Source organism: Danio rerio, chromosome 7 (assembly GCF_052040795.2).
Source record: "Danio rerio strain M-AB ecotype USA chromosome 7, GRCz13ab, whole genome shotgun sequence".
NCBI lineage: Eukaryota > Metazoa > Chordata > Actinopteri > Cypriniformes > Danionidae > Danio > Danio rerio.
The window spans coordinates 7,830,429-7,847,500 of record NC_141027.1 but is presented as its reverse complement, the minus strand read 5'-3'; the positions used below and the strand labels follow the sequence as shown (position 1 = coordinate 7,847,500).

The 17,072-nt window shown below is 31.9% G+C and overlaps 1 protein-coding gene across 1 annotated transcript in view; it reads left to right on the top strand.

Annotated features, from left to right (window-relative positions):
- LOC108190774 (interleukin-8-like) overlaps positions 1 to 13,247 on the top strand; it is a 15,686-nt gene extending 2,439 nt beyond the window's left edge. The window contains exons 3-5 of the mRNA XM_087260549.1: positions 2,214 to 2,283; positions 5,351 to 5,491; positions 13,030 to 13,247. Of these exons, the coding sequence (XP_087116675.1) occupies positions 2,214 to 2,283; positions 5,351 to 5,491; positions 13,030 to 13,065 (247 nt within the window). The 3' untranslated portion in view covers positions 13,066 to 13,247. The remainder of the gene's footprint in view (positions 1 to 2,213; positions 2,284 to 5,350; positions 5,492 to 13,029) is intronic.
- The last annotated feature ends 3,825 nt before the right edge of the window (positions 13,248 to 17,072 follow it).

The following is a 17,072-nucleotide window of genomic DNA, read 5'->3' as shown; positions in this document are numbered from 1 at the left end:
GGCAAGGCAAACTTTATTTATAGAGCACAATTTAACACAACCGTAAGTGCTTTACAATAAAAAAAAAACTAGACAATAAAACTAAAAATAACTGGTATTAAAATACAATGAAATATATTTAAAAGTAATACTAAAATATAAATAATAAAAAATAACATGCATGCATCAGTCAAAGGCAAGAGAGTAAAAATATGTCTTTAAATTAGATTTAAAAGCATCCAAAGAAGGAGAGATTCTGATGTTCAGTGGGACACTGTTCCAGAGCCTTGGGGCCGCAACACTGAAAGCTCGATCACCCTTTGACTTGCAGCGAGACCGAGGGACAGACAAAAGAAACTGATCATGTGATCTTAAGAATCTACAAGCTGTATATGGCCTAATAAGCTCGCTGACATAGGCCGGGGCAGAATTGTGCAAAGCTTTATAAGTGAAAAGAAGAATTTTAAAATCAACCCTGTATTTTATAGGTTGCCAGTGCAATGAGGCGAGGACAGGGCAGATATGATCTCTTTTCTTAGTTCCTGTTATTAATCTGGCGGCTGCATTTTGGACCAACTGTACGAAGGCCAATGTACAAAGAGTTGCAGTAGTCTGACCGAGAGGAGATTAAAGCATGGGTTACGATTTCTAAATCAGCCGTAAATTACTAAATCGGCAATCTTTACAGTGGTTCGGTACAGTTTATAAACAAACAAATAGGTATAAACTTTCACTAAACTAAGCATTGAACATTCTGTTTTACTTACTTTTTAAATGTACGCACACACACCATCAATGAACTTCTCGGATTAAAATACTCCTTTTTCTCTAACTATTTACAATGCACAGCTTTAATTATCTTACTAACCCCTATCATCATCAACTCTTTCTCCCCTCTGCCACTTTCCGAAACTCCGCAAGAAAATTTGGATCAGCTCATTTCACGCTGATCGGCGGGGTGACTGGAAGAGTCCAAGTCGCGGGGGGGAATATTTTCTACAGTGGGCTTGATTATTGACATGCTTCTGACATTCGATGCTGTCAGAAATGGACAACTGCGAGAGTGAAGCACGAAAAAACAAAGGAGAAACCGGAAAAAGCAAAGAAGCAAATGATTCTTTCAGCAAACATGTGCAAACTGCCATGTTTAACTATCATTGCCTTTTGGACAACTTTAAACTCGGAATGACTGAATGACTCTCTAACAGAGGCTACATGTGCTGGTGAAGATTACAGATACAGATGAGGGGTTTGCTCTGACTGTGGGCTCTATGTTTTGTGTTGTTTTTGAACCTAAATAAGGACTAAATGTCTGCTGTATGTAGTTTTTCTGTAGTTGGTAACAAATCGTAGACTGTAATGTTGTAATCACACCAGACGCAGAAGCAGCATAAAGTGTGAGTGCTTTACATGTTAAGTCAATGCATACACCCGAATAGACATCCTGCGGCGCAATAGGAGTGAATGCCGCAAATGGCGCGATACGCGCGAATTGAGCATTTTGTGCATTTGATGCACTTAACGCCCATTTTGCGCAAATTGTTCGTTCAAAAATCTGAACTTAAGTGGACATTAGCACGGCATTAACCAATCAGGAGCTTGCTCTTGTGGGGGCGTGACTGTGACGTAGCGCCTGTTGTTGGAGTCCCTGGGAAAATCCTTCATCCGAAACCAACAACAGTTCATCAAACTGGGCTCGGCTCAGTCAGAAGCACCGCTGAAAGCCTCCATCATCCAGGTTCAGTTTCTGGAGGAGTTTATGAGCTCACAGAGCTGGACGCACCAGGGAGCACAAGGATCAAGTGGACTCAGACACGGCTCCAAATGAATCAATGCTGTTTTTCAGCCTTCATAAAGCACATAAGCACAGCTATTCTATCAATATAATGCCATTTAGTAATATATATTAGCCATTTAGCAATGAAGCTAGAGTCACCGAGCAGACAGAAGCCCTGCCCATCACATGAATCCCCGTCTGAATTTGGCACGCGAATAAAGCGGGGTTTAACACTAGTAAACTTAAATGTTCACGTGACTATTTACGTGTGAATAGCACGATTTATCTGCGCGTTCCGTGCCTGGTGTGAACACAGCATAAGGGTCTGTATGTGTTCATATATGTTGCATTTATTTATTTATTTTATATAATTGCAGACGTTACAGTAGGCTGTTTCACACGTCATTGATCTGCAGTTATAACCAGATAATTTACAATTGTACATTTGTTTCTGCAGTGCCACACTGAAGAACGGACAGACTTGTCTCAATCCTACAGAGAACTGGGTGATGTCACTCAAGACTCAAGTAAATAACTTTTTACATTATTTATATAATGTGCACTGTATGTTACTGTCGATTTTGTTGTTTACCAATAATAACAACTGATTTATTACCAATAATATTACCAATAATAATACTATTTTGTACTGTGTTCTCAAATTAAAAATACTAAATCAGGGGTGGCCAACCCTGTTCCTGGAGACCCACATTCCTGCAGATTTCAGTTGCTACCCATATCAAACACACCTGCCTGTAATTATCACGTGGTGTTCAGGCCTTAATTAATTGGTTCAGATGTGTTTGATATGGGTAGCAACTGAAATCTGCAGGAAGGTGGCTCTCCAGGAACAGGGTTGGCCAGCCCTGTACTAAATGTTAGTATTTTACTAAATATACTAAATTTACTAACATAACTAAATATACAAAATAGTAATAATAATGTAATAAATGTACTGAATATAGTAAAGCAAACTGACTACAGAAAAACTCACCAGTTTTTGTTCTTTTTTTTTTTATTTAATGAAAACTGTTTAACTGTAAACATATTTAGAACTGTGTTTAGTCACTTGGCCTATATGCAACCCAGGCTCATTATTAATGCCTACCCCTATAAACATTTCTGCAGAGAGCGAAATACGTCCCAGGAGTGACGTTTTTTTTCACAAATCCACAAATTTTGTTTTCACAAAGGCCGCTGTGTACACTTCTTCAGATCTCAATTTTATCTTGCAAGTGTCATTTGCTCCTGCTCTTCTCATGTAAATCCACCAGAAGCTGCTGTTGACTGACTGAGCATTCGATCAACCAATTTCAAAGACAAAATGCACATATGCATTCCTCTGGATACATAATTTGCCCTCTCCAGAAATTTATAGGGGGGTACGTAATCACAATGAGCTTATGTTGCCATGTAAGTGGATTATTTTCTGAACAATTTTTTGACTTTGGCTCAAAGGATACTAGTAGTAAGTTAACAACATAAGTTAAATGTTTCAAATCGTTTAATGAGTGACCCTGCATTAACTTTAGTTATCTTATGGCCTGTTGAATGCCTGACCCTGATTGGCTGATTTATTTATTTATTTATTTATTTATTTGTGTATTTGGAAGGAACAGTGCACAGTAATTAGCATTGCTGCAAATGCACCAGAATTAGCCAGAAGGCTATCTTTCATCCATTGTCCCTGGACAGATGTCAACCTAAAAAACAATACAAAAATTATACAATTAATCAAACAGAGTTAAGAAGCACTAAAATAGACATAGCTATGTAGATTTTCTAAAAAAAAAAAATAATAGAAATAAAAAAATAAATAAGTATATGTACAAAATAAACTAAAAACACCAACATTTTTGTCATGTGGTGTTCCACAGGGATGTATTTTAGCCCCTATTCTTTTTTCCTTATATATGTTTCCCCTGGGTTCTATTTTTAGAAAACATGGTCTGTCTTTCCACTGTTATGCAGATGATTTACCTGCCCTTAAAACCGAGTTCAAGTGGATTGAAGACTCTTATGTCTTGCCTGTCGGATATGAAATCCTGGTTGTCTTTGAACTTTCTAGATTTTAATAGAGTAAAACTGAAATCATTGTGTTCGACCCGTCAAATTCCTCCAGAACACCACCATCTTGGTGAATTTTTCTGTGAAGCCTTGTGTAAAAAATCTGGGTGTTATCTTTGATGATGGCTTGAGATTTGATAAACAGATCGACGCAGTGGTCAAATCCTGCTTTATTCAGCTTCGACTTTTAAAAACAGTCAAACCTATTTTATCTAGAAAAAACAAATGATGCTTTTATTCTAGATTGGACTACTGTAATTCACTATATTTTGGGATCAGTCAGACATCTCTATACCGCCTACAGTTTGTTAAAAATGTTGCTGCAAGGCTTTTAACCTTTACCAAAAGACATGACCACATCACACAAGTTTTGCGCTCTTTGCACTGGTTGCCTGTGCACTATTGTGTCACTTTTAAAATTCTTCTCCTGGTTTTTAAATCTCTAAATGGCCTTCCTACCTTTCAGACCTGTTGACTGAACATCAGCCTGGTCGGTCTCTTCGGTCATCTAACTAGAGACTATTAGACATCCCAAAGTCGAGGCTGAAATGCATGGGTGACCGGGCTTTCGCAGTAGCTGGTCCTACCTTGTGGAATGCTCTGCCCCTCTGTATCAGGTCTATATCGTCTCTGTTTGTTTTTTAATCTAGGTTGAAAACTTACCTTTTTGATTTGGTATTTTATCAGTGAGAAATGTTTGTTTTTAGCTATAATAACTAATAGTGAAATTTGTTTGTTTTAGCTATAATTCTATACTTGTTCTTTGTGATTTGTATTGTGCAGCACATTGGTCAACCTTTGGTTGTGTATAATAGTGCTGTATAAATAAAATTGACATTATGTAATAGAGATAAGAATAGTTAAAACATCGATAAACATTGTAATGTGTGCAATTAATGTAATATAAGCGCACAGCCAAAGTGTAAAAATCAACAGCTCGTCATCAATTAATCTATCATCAGTTAGAAGTAATTAATCAAGCAATCTGTAATTACTTAATCTACAGGTCTTTTAAATGCTTGATTTTGATTGGCTGATGCACATTCTAAGGGGTGCAGTTATTTTCATATAACTGCACAGCTAAAGTAGTTCCGGCATGTTTTGAGTGCATTACAGCTTCATTACGTTAAATGGTTTGAGTTGTTTTACAGATATAACAGACAAAAATCACAATAAAACACACAACAGAAAGCTTTGGATGAGATTTGTGAGGAACTAATGCCACACACGAGCAGTTTGAGGTCAAAAACCTGACAAATGTCTGAAATACATCATCTGAACTGTGTCATTAGCTGTGGGAACTGTTGTAACTCAATTTAATGTTGTGTGAAAAAAATGTCACATAAAAGAATAATTGACAAAGAGCTGTTGAATAATTTAAAAAAACTGAACTCCTGAGGTGATGTGGTCAAGATGTGAATGCGCAGTGGCTGTTAAATCTCAAATGAGCATTATTTTTTTAATACTTTAACAGCTCATTGTCGGTTATCCCTCAATAAGTATGCATGCCCTCTTCATTTCTGTCAGTTTGCAAAGCGAGAACAGACTGAAGAGAAAGCACAGACACAAGAGTGTGTGCCGAAGCGTGCAAGTGCACAGACAGACGATCTTCTGCTGTCTTGCAGCCGCTCCTGTCTTCTGCAGAACTGGCACATACATCGCCGTATGGTAAGTATAGAATCTTACATGTGCACAAGTTAATTTTGTTGAACAATTTGAAAGCACCAAAACGAACATGCCCAAAACCCAGAGCATTCTGAGATACTCAGCTATACTTGCTCAATTATACGTACTCTGATATACTTACACTTACCCTTTTGACATACTCAATTATACTCTGATCATACCTGTCAACATTGGGATGTGAAAATAAGGGATCTGCCCACCATAATAAGTGACCCCCCCCCCCCCCCTTTTTTTTTTAAATCCCCAAATTACTATGTTCTTTTGGAGCTGTTTCGTTGTAAATAAACAGTTAAATGGTCAGTGATATGTTTTATTATTATCATATACCAGTGGTCACCAAACTTGTTCCTGTAGGGCCGGTGTCCTGCACATTTTAGCTCCAACCCTAATCAAACACACCTGAACAAGCTAATCAAGGTCTTACTACTGTAGGTATACTTGAAACATCCAGGCAGGTGGGTTGAGGCAAGTTGGAACTAAACCCTGCAGGGACACCGGCCCTCCAGGACCGAGATTGGTGACCCCTGTCATATACAAAAGGAAAAATAAATATATATATTGGCAGCAAATACATTAGCAAACAGTTCAGCTTATCAAAATGAATAGCTGTTATAATGAAATAAAATCAAGTTATTAAATCTCATTAGCCGTTTCTTCGCTGTATAATTAACTTACACATTCTGATTATAGAGCAAAAAATGAATATTGTATTTATTTAGATTTTTTTCGTTTGATTACATTAAATAAGAGGTGTCACTTTAAAAATGCACACATCTAACATTATAATGAAGGCATTGGACTGCTTTCCTAACTTTTTATGCTCATTTAAGACGAAATTACTTGTGTTCGGATTAAAAAAACGCCAAAATCGACATCTTTAGATGTTATTATTATTAATTATGTGTATATTTCTGTTCAAACACGCAGCCAAAAGCCAGACTTTTGCTTTCGCCTGCATAAAATCTGTTTTGGAAACAGCGTCTAATTTATTACTATGGAGCTCGTCAGCTGACTGTCACGCACCATTATATGACTGTTTTAAGGAGGGTTGACGGCATCTGTAATAAAAAGGAAGGGGAATCGCGCCATTTTTATATTTATTTCAAAGTGTTTTCATGCCTAAACAAAGCAAATGCGCAGAACAGACTCACATTTTAGAGCAAGGGCCGGCCCCTGGTGGTTCAGGGGTATGGGTTGCGTATGGGGAGGCTTGACTCTTTAATGTTTCTTGCCACCCTTCAGAGAAACACTGAAAATACTGGAGAAAAACGGGAAAATCCCTTTATGCTATGAGAGCAGGATAGAACTGTAAAATACGGGAGAATACCGGGAAAAACGGGAGGGTTGACAGGTATGACTCGGATATACTTTTTCAATTGTACTTACTGCAATATACTTACTTTCACTTACTCTGAAATACTTACTCAATTATGCTTACTCTAATTTCCTTACTCAATTGTGCTTACTTTGATATACTTACTCAATATACTTAGTCTGACATACTTAATTATACTTTTATATATTGACTCAATTATACTTACTCTGATACACTTCCTCTGGTATATTTGTTCAGTTATACTTTGATATACTTACTTAATTATATGTCGATATATTTAATCAATTCTACTTGCTGCGATATATTTACTCAACTATACTTTGATATATTTTCTCAATTATACCTACTCTGAAATATTTGTTCAGTTATACTCAAACATACTTACTCTTGAAATACTTGCTCAACTATTCTTTGATTTATTTATTCAATTATAGTTACTCTGATATATTTACTCAGATATACTTACTCTGGTATATTTATTTAATTATACTTACTCTGATATATGTACACTTACCTTTTATTCTTACCCAATTATACTTACTCTGATATATGTACACTTACCTTTTATTCTTACCCAATTATACTTACTCTGATATATGTACACTTACCCTTTTGTTATTCTTACCCAATTATACTTACTCTGATATACGTACACTTAACCTTTTGTTATTCTTACTCAATTATACTCACTCTGATATATGTACACTTACCCTTTTGTTATTCTTACTCAATTATACTTACTCTGATATATGTACACTTACCCTTTTGTTATTCTTACCCAATTATACTTACTCTGATATACGTACACTTAACCTTTTGTTATTCTTACTCAATTATACTTACTCTGATATATGTACACTTACCCTTTTGATATTCTTACTCAATTATACTTACTCTGATATATGTATACTTACGCTTTTAATATTTTTACTCAATTATACTTACTCTGATATATGTACACTTACCTTTTATTCTTACTCAATTATACTTACTCTGATATATGTACACCTACCCTTTTATTATTCTTACTCAATTATACTTACTCTGATATATGTACACTTACCCTTTTATTATTCTTACTCAATTATACTCACTCTGATATATGTACACTTACCCTTTTATTATTCTTACTCAATTATACTTACTCTGATATATGTACACTTACCCTTTTATTATTCTTACTCAATTATACTTACTCTGATATATGTACACTTACCCTTTTGATATTCTTACTCAATTATACTTACTCTGATATATGTACACTTACCCTTTTGATATTCTTACTCAATTATACCTACTCTGATATATGTATACTTACGCTTTTAATATTTTTACTCAATTATACTCACTCTGATATATGTACACTTACCTTTTATTCTTACTCAATTATACTTACTCTGATATATGTACACTTACCCTTTTGTTATTCTTACTCAATTATACTTACTCTGATATATGTACACTTACCCTTTTGATATTCTTACTCAATTATACTTACTCTGATATATGTACACTTACCCTTTTGTTATTCTTACTCAATTATACTTACTCTGATATATGTACACTTACCCTTTTGTTATTCTTACTCAATTATACTTACTCTGATATATGTACACTTACCCTTTTGATATTCTTACTCAATTATACTTACTCTGATATATGTACACTTACCCTTTTGTTATTCTTACTCAATTATACTTACTCTGATATATGTACACTTACCCTTTTGTTATTCTTACTCAATTATACTTACTCTGATATATGTACACTTACCCTTTTGTTATTTTTACTTAATTATACTGACTCTGATATATGTACACTTACCCTTTTGTTATTCTTACCCAATTATACTTACTCTGATATACGTACACTTAACCTTTTGTTATTCTTACTCAATTATACTTACTCTGATATATGTACACTTACCCTTTTGATATTCTTACTCAATTATACTTACTCTGATATATGTATACTTACGCTTTTAATATTTTTACTCAATTATACTTACTCTGATATATGTACACTTACCTTTTATTCTTACTCAATTATACTTACTCTGATATATGTACACTTACCCTTTTATTATTCTTACTCAATTATACTTACTCTGATATATGTATACTTACGCTTTTAATATTTTTACTCAATTATACTCACTCTGATATATGTACACTTACCCTTTTATTATTCTTACTCAATTATACTTACTCTGATATATGTACACTTACCCTTTTATTATTCTTACTCAATTATACTTACTCTGATATATGTACACTTACCCTTTTGATATTCTTACTCAATTATACTTACTCTGATATATGTACACTTACCCTTTTGATATTCTTACTCAATTATACTTACTCTGATATATGTACACTTACCCTTTTGATATTCTTACTCAATTATACCTACTCTGATATATGTATACTTACGCTTTTAATATTTTTACTCAATTATACTCACTCTGATATATGTACACTTACCTTTTATTCTTACTCAATTATACTTACTCTGATATATGTACACTTACCCTTTTGTTATTCTTACTCAATTATACTTACTCTGATATATGTACACTTACCCTTTTGATATTCTTACTCAATTATACTTACTCTGATATATGTACACTTACCCTTTTGTTATTCTTACTCAATTATACTTACTCTGATATATGTACACTTACCCTTTTGTTATTCTTACTCAATTATACTTACTCTGATATATGTACACTTACCCTTTTGTTATTTTTACTCAATTATACTGACTCTGATATATGTACACTTACCCTTTTGATATTCTTACTCAATTATACTTACTCTGATATATGTACACTTACCCTTTTGATATTCTTACTCAATTATACCTACTCTGATATATGTATACTTACGCTTTTAATATTTTTACTCAATTATACTCACTCTGATATATGTACACTTACCTTTTATTCTTACTCAATTATACTTACTCTGATATATGTACACTTACCCTTTTGTTATTCTTACTCAATTATACTTACTCTGATATATGTACACTTACCCTTTTGTTATTCTTACTCAATTATACTTACTCTGATATATGTACACTTACCCTTTTGTTATTCTTACTCAATTATACTTACTCTGATATATGTACGCTTACCCTTTTGATATTCTTACTCAGTTATACTTACTCTGATATATGTACACTTACCCTTTTGATATTCTTACTCAATTATACCCACTCTGATATATGTATACTTACGCTTTTAATATTTTTACTCAATTATACTCACTCTGATATATGTACACTTACCTTTTATTCTTACTCAATTATACTTACTCTGATATATGTACACTTACCCTTTTGTTATTCTTACTCAATTATACTTACTCTGATATATGTACACTTACCCTTTTGATATTCTTACTCAATTATACTTACTCTGATATATGTACACTTAACCTTTTGATATTCTTACTCAATTATACTTACTCTGATATATGTACACTTACGCTTTTAATATTTTTACTCAATTATACTCACTCTGATATATGTACACTTACCTTTTATTCTTACTCAATTATACTTACTCTGATATATGTACACTTACCCTTTTGTTATTCTTACTCAATTATACTTACTCTGATATATGTACACTTAACCTTTTGATATTCTTACTCAATTATACTTACTCTGATATATGTACACTTACCCTTTTGTTATTCTAACTCAATTATACTTACTCTGATATATGTACACTTACCCTTTTGTTATTCTTACTCAATTATACTTACTCTGATATATGTACACTTACCCTTTTGTTATTTTTACTCAATTATACTGACTCTGATATATGTACACTTACCCTTTTGTTATTCTTACCCAATTATACTTACTCTGATATACGTACACTTAACCTTTTGTTATTCTTACTCAATTATACTTACTCTGATATATGTACACTTACCCTTTTGATATTCTTACTCAATTATACTTACTCTGATATATGTATACTTACGCTTTTAATATTTTTACTCAATTATACTTACTCTGATATATGTACACTTACCTTTTATTCTTACTCAATTATACTTACTCTGATATATGTACACTTACCCTTTTATTATTCTTACTCAATTATACTTACTCTGATATATGTATACTTACGCTTTTAATATTTTTACTCAATTATACTCACTCTGATATATGTACACTTACCCTTTTATTATTCTTACTCAATTATACTTACTCTGATATATGTACACTTACCCTTTTATTATTCTTACTCAATTATACTTACTCTGATATATGTACACTTACCCTTTTGATATTCTTACTCAATTATACTTACTCTGATATATGTATACTTACGCTTTTAATATTTTTACTCAATTATACTCACTCTGATATATGTACACTTACCCTTTTATTATTCTTACTCAATTATACTTACTCTGATATATGTACACTTACCCTTTTATTATTCTTACTCAATTATACTTACTCTGATATATGTACACTTACCCTTTTGATATTCTTACTCAATTATACTTACTCTGATATATGTATACTTACGCTTTTAATATTTTTACTCAATTATACTTACTCTGATATATGTACACTTACCTTTTATTCTTACTCAATTATACTTACTCTGATATATGTACACTTACCCTTTTATTATTCTTACTCAATTATACTTACTCTGATATATGTACACTTACCCTTTTGATATTCTTACTCAATTATACTTACTCTGATATATGTATACTTACGCTTTTAATATTTTTACTCAATTATACTCACTCTGATATATGTACACTTACCCTTTTATTATTCTTACTCAATTATACTTACTCTGATATATGTACACTTACCCTTTTATTATTCTTACTCAATTATACTTACTCTGATATATGTACACTTACCCTTTTGATATTCTTACTCAATTATACTTACTCTGATATATGTATACTTACGCTTTTAATATTTTTACTCAATTATACTTACTCTGATATATGTACACTTACCTTTTATTCTTACTCAATTATACTTACTCTGATATATGTACACTTACCCTTTTGTTATTCTTACTCAATTATACTTACTCTGATATATGTACACTTACCCTTTTGTTATTTTTACTCAATTATACTGACTCTGATATATGTACACTTACCCTTTTGATATTCTTACTCAATTATACTTACTCTGATATATGTACACTTACCCTTTTGATATTCTTACTCAATTATACCTACTCTGATATATGTATACTTACGCTTTTAATATTTTTACTCAATTATTCTCACTCTGATATATGTACACTTACCTTTTATTCTTACTCAATTATACTTACTCTGATATATGTACACTTACCCTTTTGTTATTCTTACTCAATTATACTTACTCTGATATATGTACACTTAACCTTTTGATATTCTTACTCAATTATACTTACTCTGATATATGTACACTTACCCTTTTGTTATTCTTACTCAATTATACTTACTCTGATATATGTACACTTACCCTTTTGTTATTCTTACTCAATTATACTTACTCTGATATATGTACACTTACCCTTTTGTTATTTTTACTCAATTATACTGACTCTGATATATGTACACTTACCCTTTTGTTATTCTTACTCAATTATACTTACTCTGATGTATGTACACTTACCTTTTATTCTTACCCAATTATACTTACTCTGATATATGTACACTTACCCTTTTGTTATTCTTACCCAATTATACTTACTCTGATATATGTACGCTTACCCTTTTGTTATTCTTTTTTCAATTATACTTACTCTGATATATGTACGCTTACCCTTTTCATACACTTTTGATATTCTTGCTTAATTATACTTACTCTCATATACTTACTGTAATATACTTTTCCAGGTACCGAACTGTTTGTGCTTTTAGGTTCTCAGTACCCAAAATTGAGCTTATTATTTTCAATATAGTTACTAATTTAACTATATATATATATATATATATATATATATATATATATATATATATATATATATATATATATATATATATATATATATATATATATATATATACAGGGCTTTACATTAACACCCGCCAAAAGTTAATGGAAAGCCCTGTGTGTGTGGGCTATGTATATGTCCATTTTTTGTTAATTAATAATCTTTTATCAACAGTAATGTTTTGTTATATTTTTTCAGGATTATCACAAGTGCTGTCGTGATGCCTCTACCTAACACCATCACTACACACATACTGTATTTACTTAATCAAAAATGTATTATACACATCACCTTTTTGATAAGGACACTGTATATTGTTTAACTCCTGGTTAACATTTATTGTGATGTAACTGTTTTTCTTTATTAATACTACTAATGCATTGTTTTGGTTTCATATTAAACTTTTTTAAGGCTTCAGTTGTTTTTTCTTTTCACGTCAACAACAACAGCGATATAACACTAATGATGTTTTACTGAAATAAGAATATGTTATTGTATATTAAACAGATTATACCATAACACTAAAAACAAATTTAATTAAAATGTTGTACCTGTAAGACAACAATAGGTAAAATATATTGTTTTTCATAGCTAAAGGTGCAATATACTGTACTTGTGCTAAACCAGGAGGTTGATGTACATTCGACAATTTTACAAAACCGGTATTAGTCTAACATTGCTAGAAAAACTTCAAATATTTATTGCAATCCGAATTGAAAGCCAAAAATGGGGGGGGGGGGGGGGTTGTACACTGTAAAACCCAACAGTCAACTTTATCAAATGTAATGAGTGCAGTTAACTCAAAATTCACTGAAAGTTAATTCTACTCATTTGAAAGGAATTTTGAAGTCAGTGTTCAAGGTAATGAGTTAATTAAATACCTCATTACTTCAACTTAAATAGAGTAAGCTCACAGAACTCATATAGATTAGTTTTGTAATTTGCCTTAACTTACTGGGGTTTACAGTACTCAGTTGGTTTGAGTTATCTTCATTTATTAAGTTTTACTGTACTCAAATTACTTTCTTTACTCAAATGGAGTAAGTTCACAGTACTCATTAGGATTAGTTTAACTCAAATGGTTTGTAGAAATGGGTTTCCTTAAATGGTTTGAGTTGCCTTAACTTTTTAGATTTTGCAGTGTAGTATTTTATTTGGAGGTAATACTAAACATTACCACCAGATGACATACAGACTCCATTGTTGAGCATATAACGGTGCCCATATTTCTGGTCTGAGTATCATGAAGCACATTTTAAAACTTTAACATAAGTCTTTCACAGCATATGTGCAACATTTTTATAAGATTTTCAGCCACACATTATTATAATGATATAAAGTTCACAGTATTAAACTATTAACCAGGACTTTTAGCTCAGTAAACTACTAATTAACTGCTTATTAATCATTTGAAAGGTAGTAGCTGGGTTTGGGTGTTGGGTAGGATTAGGAATGTAAAGTAAACTCATACCTTATAAGGGTTAATAAACAGTTAATATCTTATTAGGCAGGTAATAAACCAGCAGTAAATGGTGTAAATTGTTACGTAATCTAAAGTGTTACCCTAAAGTGTTGTGAAGGTCTATGCTGATCTAACATTGTGATCTGCAAAGTTCACAGTTTTATCGATTACAACTTAATCTAGGCTGTCCTGGCAACAGCTGTGCGTAATGTGACTTGCAATATTGGAAAAGTAGTGATGAAATGCTGGTTTCACTGAAACCACAAGCACTTCTGTCTTAACATTTAAGTTAAAGGCAATTCGCTCTTGACATTGGTGGGGATATACATGCCTAGAGCACATGCACTGAATAGTACAAATTCTGTTTCAAGCCTTTAAAAACATAAATAAAGTACATAATACTGTAAAACAAACACTTAATATTACAAATAAGAATCCCGTCCCATGCTGCAAATGTCAATTCACATGATTTTACTGCAGTCAGGCCTTGAGGAGGTGTGAATGTAGAGAGATTTAGAGAGGTGTGTGATGCAATTTAACAGTTTTATCCTGATTATTATTTTTCATAATCATGGAGGCCAAAATCAAAACTGAATTTTAATTAATTGCACTGCCTTGGTTAATAGTATTACGATGAGCTAGTAGCGAACCTGACTTGGTGGATGTGTAGGTTAAAAGTTGATAGAGCATTACTTTATTTTGAAGCCGATTAAACTATTGGTAGTAACATTTCAGTAATTGCTGGATATTGGTGGGGACATGTCCCCTCCGTCCATGCCAATTCTACACCCATGGTTATTATGATGGGAGAAACAAAGTTTTTCAAATCTTTTTAACTATTGAATCAGCTTCTTTACTCAATTAGTTTGAAAGACCACATGCTGCAGAAACCTGCGGGGCAAAACTGCAACAAACATTCAAAGTGTGTATTAAGATTGCCATTATCAAGCACACTTTAATCTTTAAGATATAAATGCTCTTACTGTAGCATGTCATCTAATATCACTACATATTAAGAGTCTGCATTATGTCTTTTTTTCTAAATATCAAGCCTCAGGGAAGCGCGGGGCACAAAGTAACGCGGAATTCAATCTAACACCAATTTTTACGGTATTTGCTAAGGGTAAACCATGGCATGCTTCCGAGGTTTTCACCACAGTGTCGGCAGATGTCTTCCTGTCAATTATTGAAAAAGTTTGGCGGATGAGAAACACAAGAGAAAGCATTTCTGCAGCATAAATGTATTTTTTATTATAGTCAATTTTTTTTTTTTTTAAAGATGCAGTGAAAGAATGTATGTGAAATCTTACATTTTTGTGATCACCGTCTTCTAGTCTAAAAGATTTTCAAAAGACCATTTTGAAAGGTGTAAAAAACACACAGTGACTGCTAGCCAGTTATAAAAGAAAACACGACCCTGCAGGGTTAGTTGTAACAGGGGTGTTACAATTAAGCTACACACTGTTGGACCAATCAAACTAACACTATATATATATATATATATATATATATATATATATATATATATATATATATATATATATATATATATATATATATATATATATATACAGTTGAAGTCAGAATTATTAGCCCCCCTAAATTATTAGACCGCTTGTTTATTTTTTCCCCAATTTCTGTTTAATAGAGAGCAGATTTTTTTTAACACATTTCTAAACATAATACTTTTAATAACTTATTTCTAAAAAATTATTTATTTTATCTTTACCATAATGACTGTAAATAATATTTTACTAGATATTTTTATAGACACTTCTAAAGTAAAGTAAAGTGGTAAGGTAAAGTGGTTTGTTCTGTAGATTATCGAGAAAAGATATAGCATAAAGGGGCTAATAATTTTGTCCTTAAAATGGTTAATAAAAAATTAAAAACTGCTTTTATCCTAGCTGAAATAAAACAAATAAGACTGTCTCCAGAAGAAAAAATATTATCAGACATACTGTGAAAATTTCCTTGCTCTGTTAAACATCATTTGGAAAATATTTAAAAAAGAAGAAAAAAATTGAAGGGAGCTAATAATTCTGACTTCAACTATATATATATATATATATATATATATATATATATATATATATATATGTGTGTGTGTGTGTGTGTGTGTGTGTGTGTGTGTGTGTGTGTGTGTGTATATATATATATATATATATATATATATATATATTATTTTCTTTTTTTTAGTGTAATGTTGAGAACTTCTTAAATAAAAAATGTTTTTTACTAGAATTTTTTTTTTATAGACAAAAAATATTTTATTGCTAATACTACAAATAAATGCATTGTATAATAATGGATAATAATCCAAATCAATTCAAATGAGTTTATCCGATAAATAAATAAACATACTGTGCTATGTAGCATAAAAAATAAATTGAGCTAAGTACTGAGGAATTAAAGCTACTTTTTAAAGTAAACTGGGTTTAAATGAACTGTGTGTAATCTGCCTTTTAAAGCCTGTGTTACAACTAGAGCTCTGTCTGTTACAACTTGGTGGGGTACATAGAAACATTTTTACTCCAGTCACGTTTGGCAATACTGCACAGAAACCATAGGTCTGGCGATCATAATTTTAGTGCTCATTTGTAGACTTGTGTTTTGTTGGTAAAAAACAAATGGTTTGTTTAAACCAAAATACTCTGTTTATTATTTGACCAAAACCAAAAAGTGTTATTTTCTCCCCTGCTCTCCCCTATATTGTTTTTTACATCAATTGTGGGCTCTGCTAAACACGACAAGAGACTAATATGATTCCTTTTAGTTT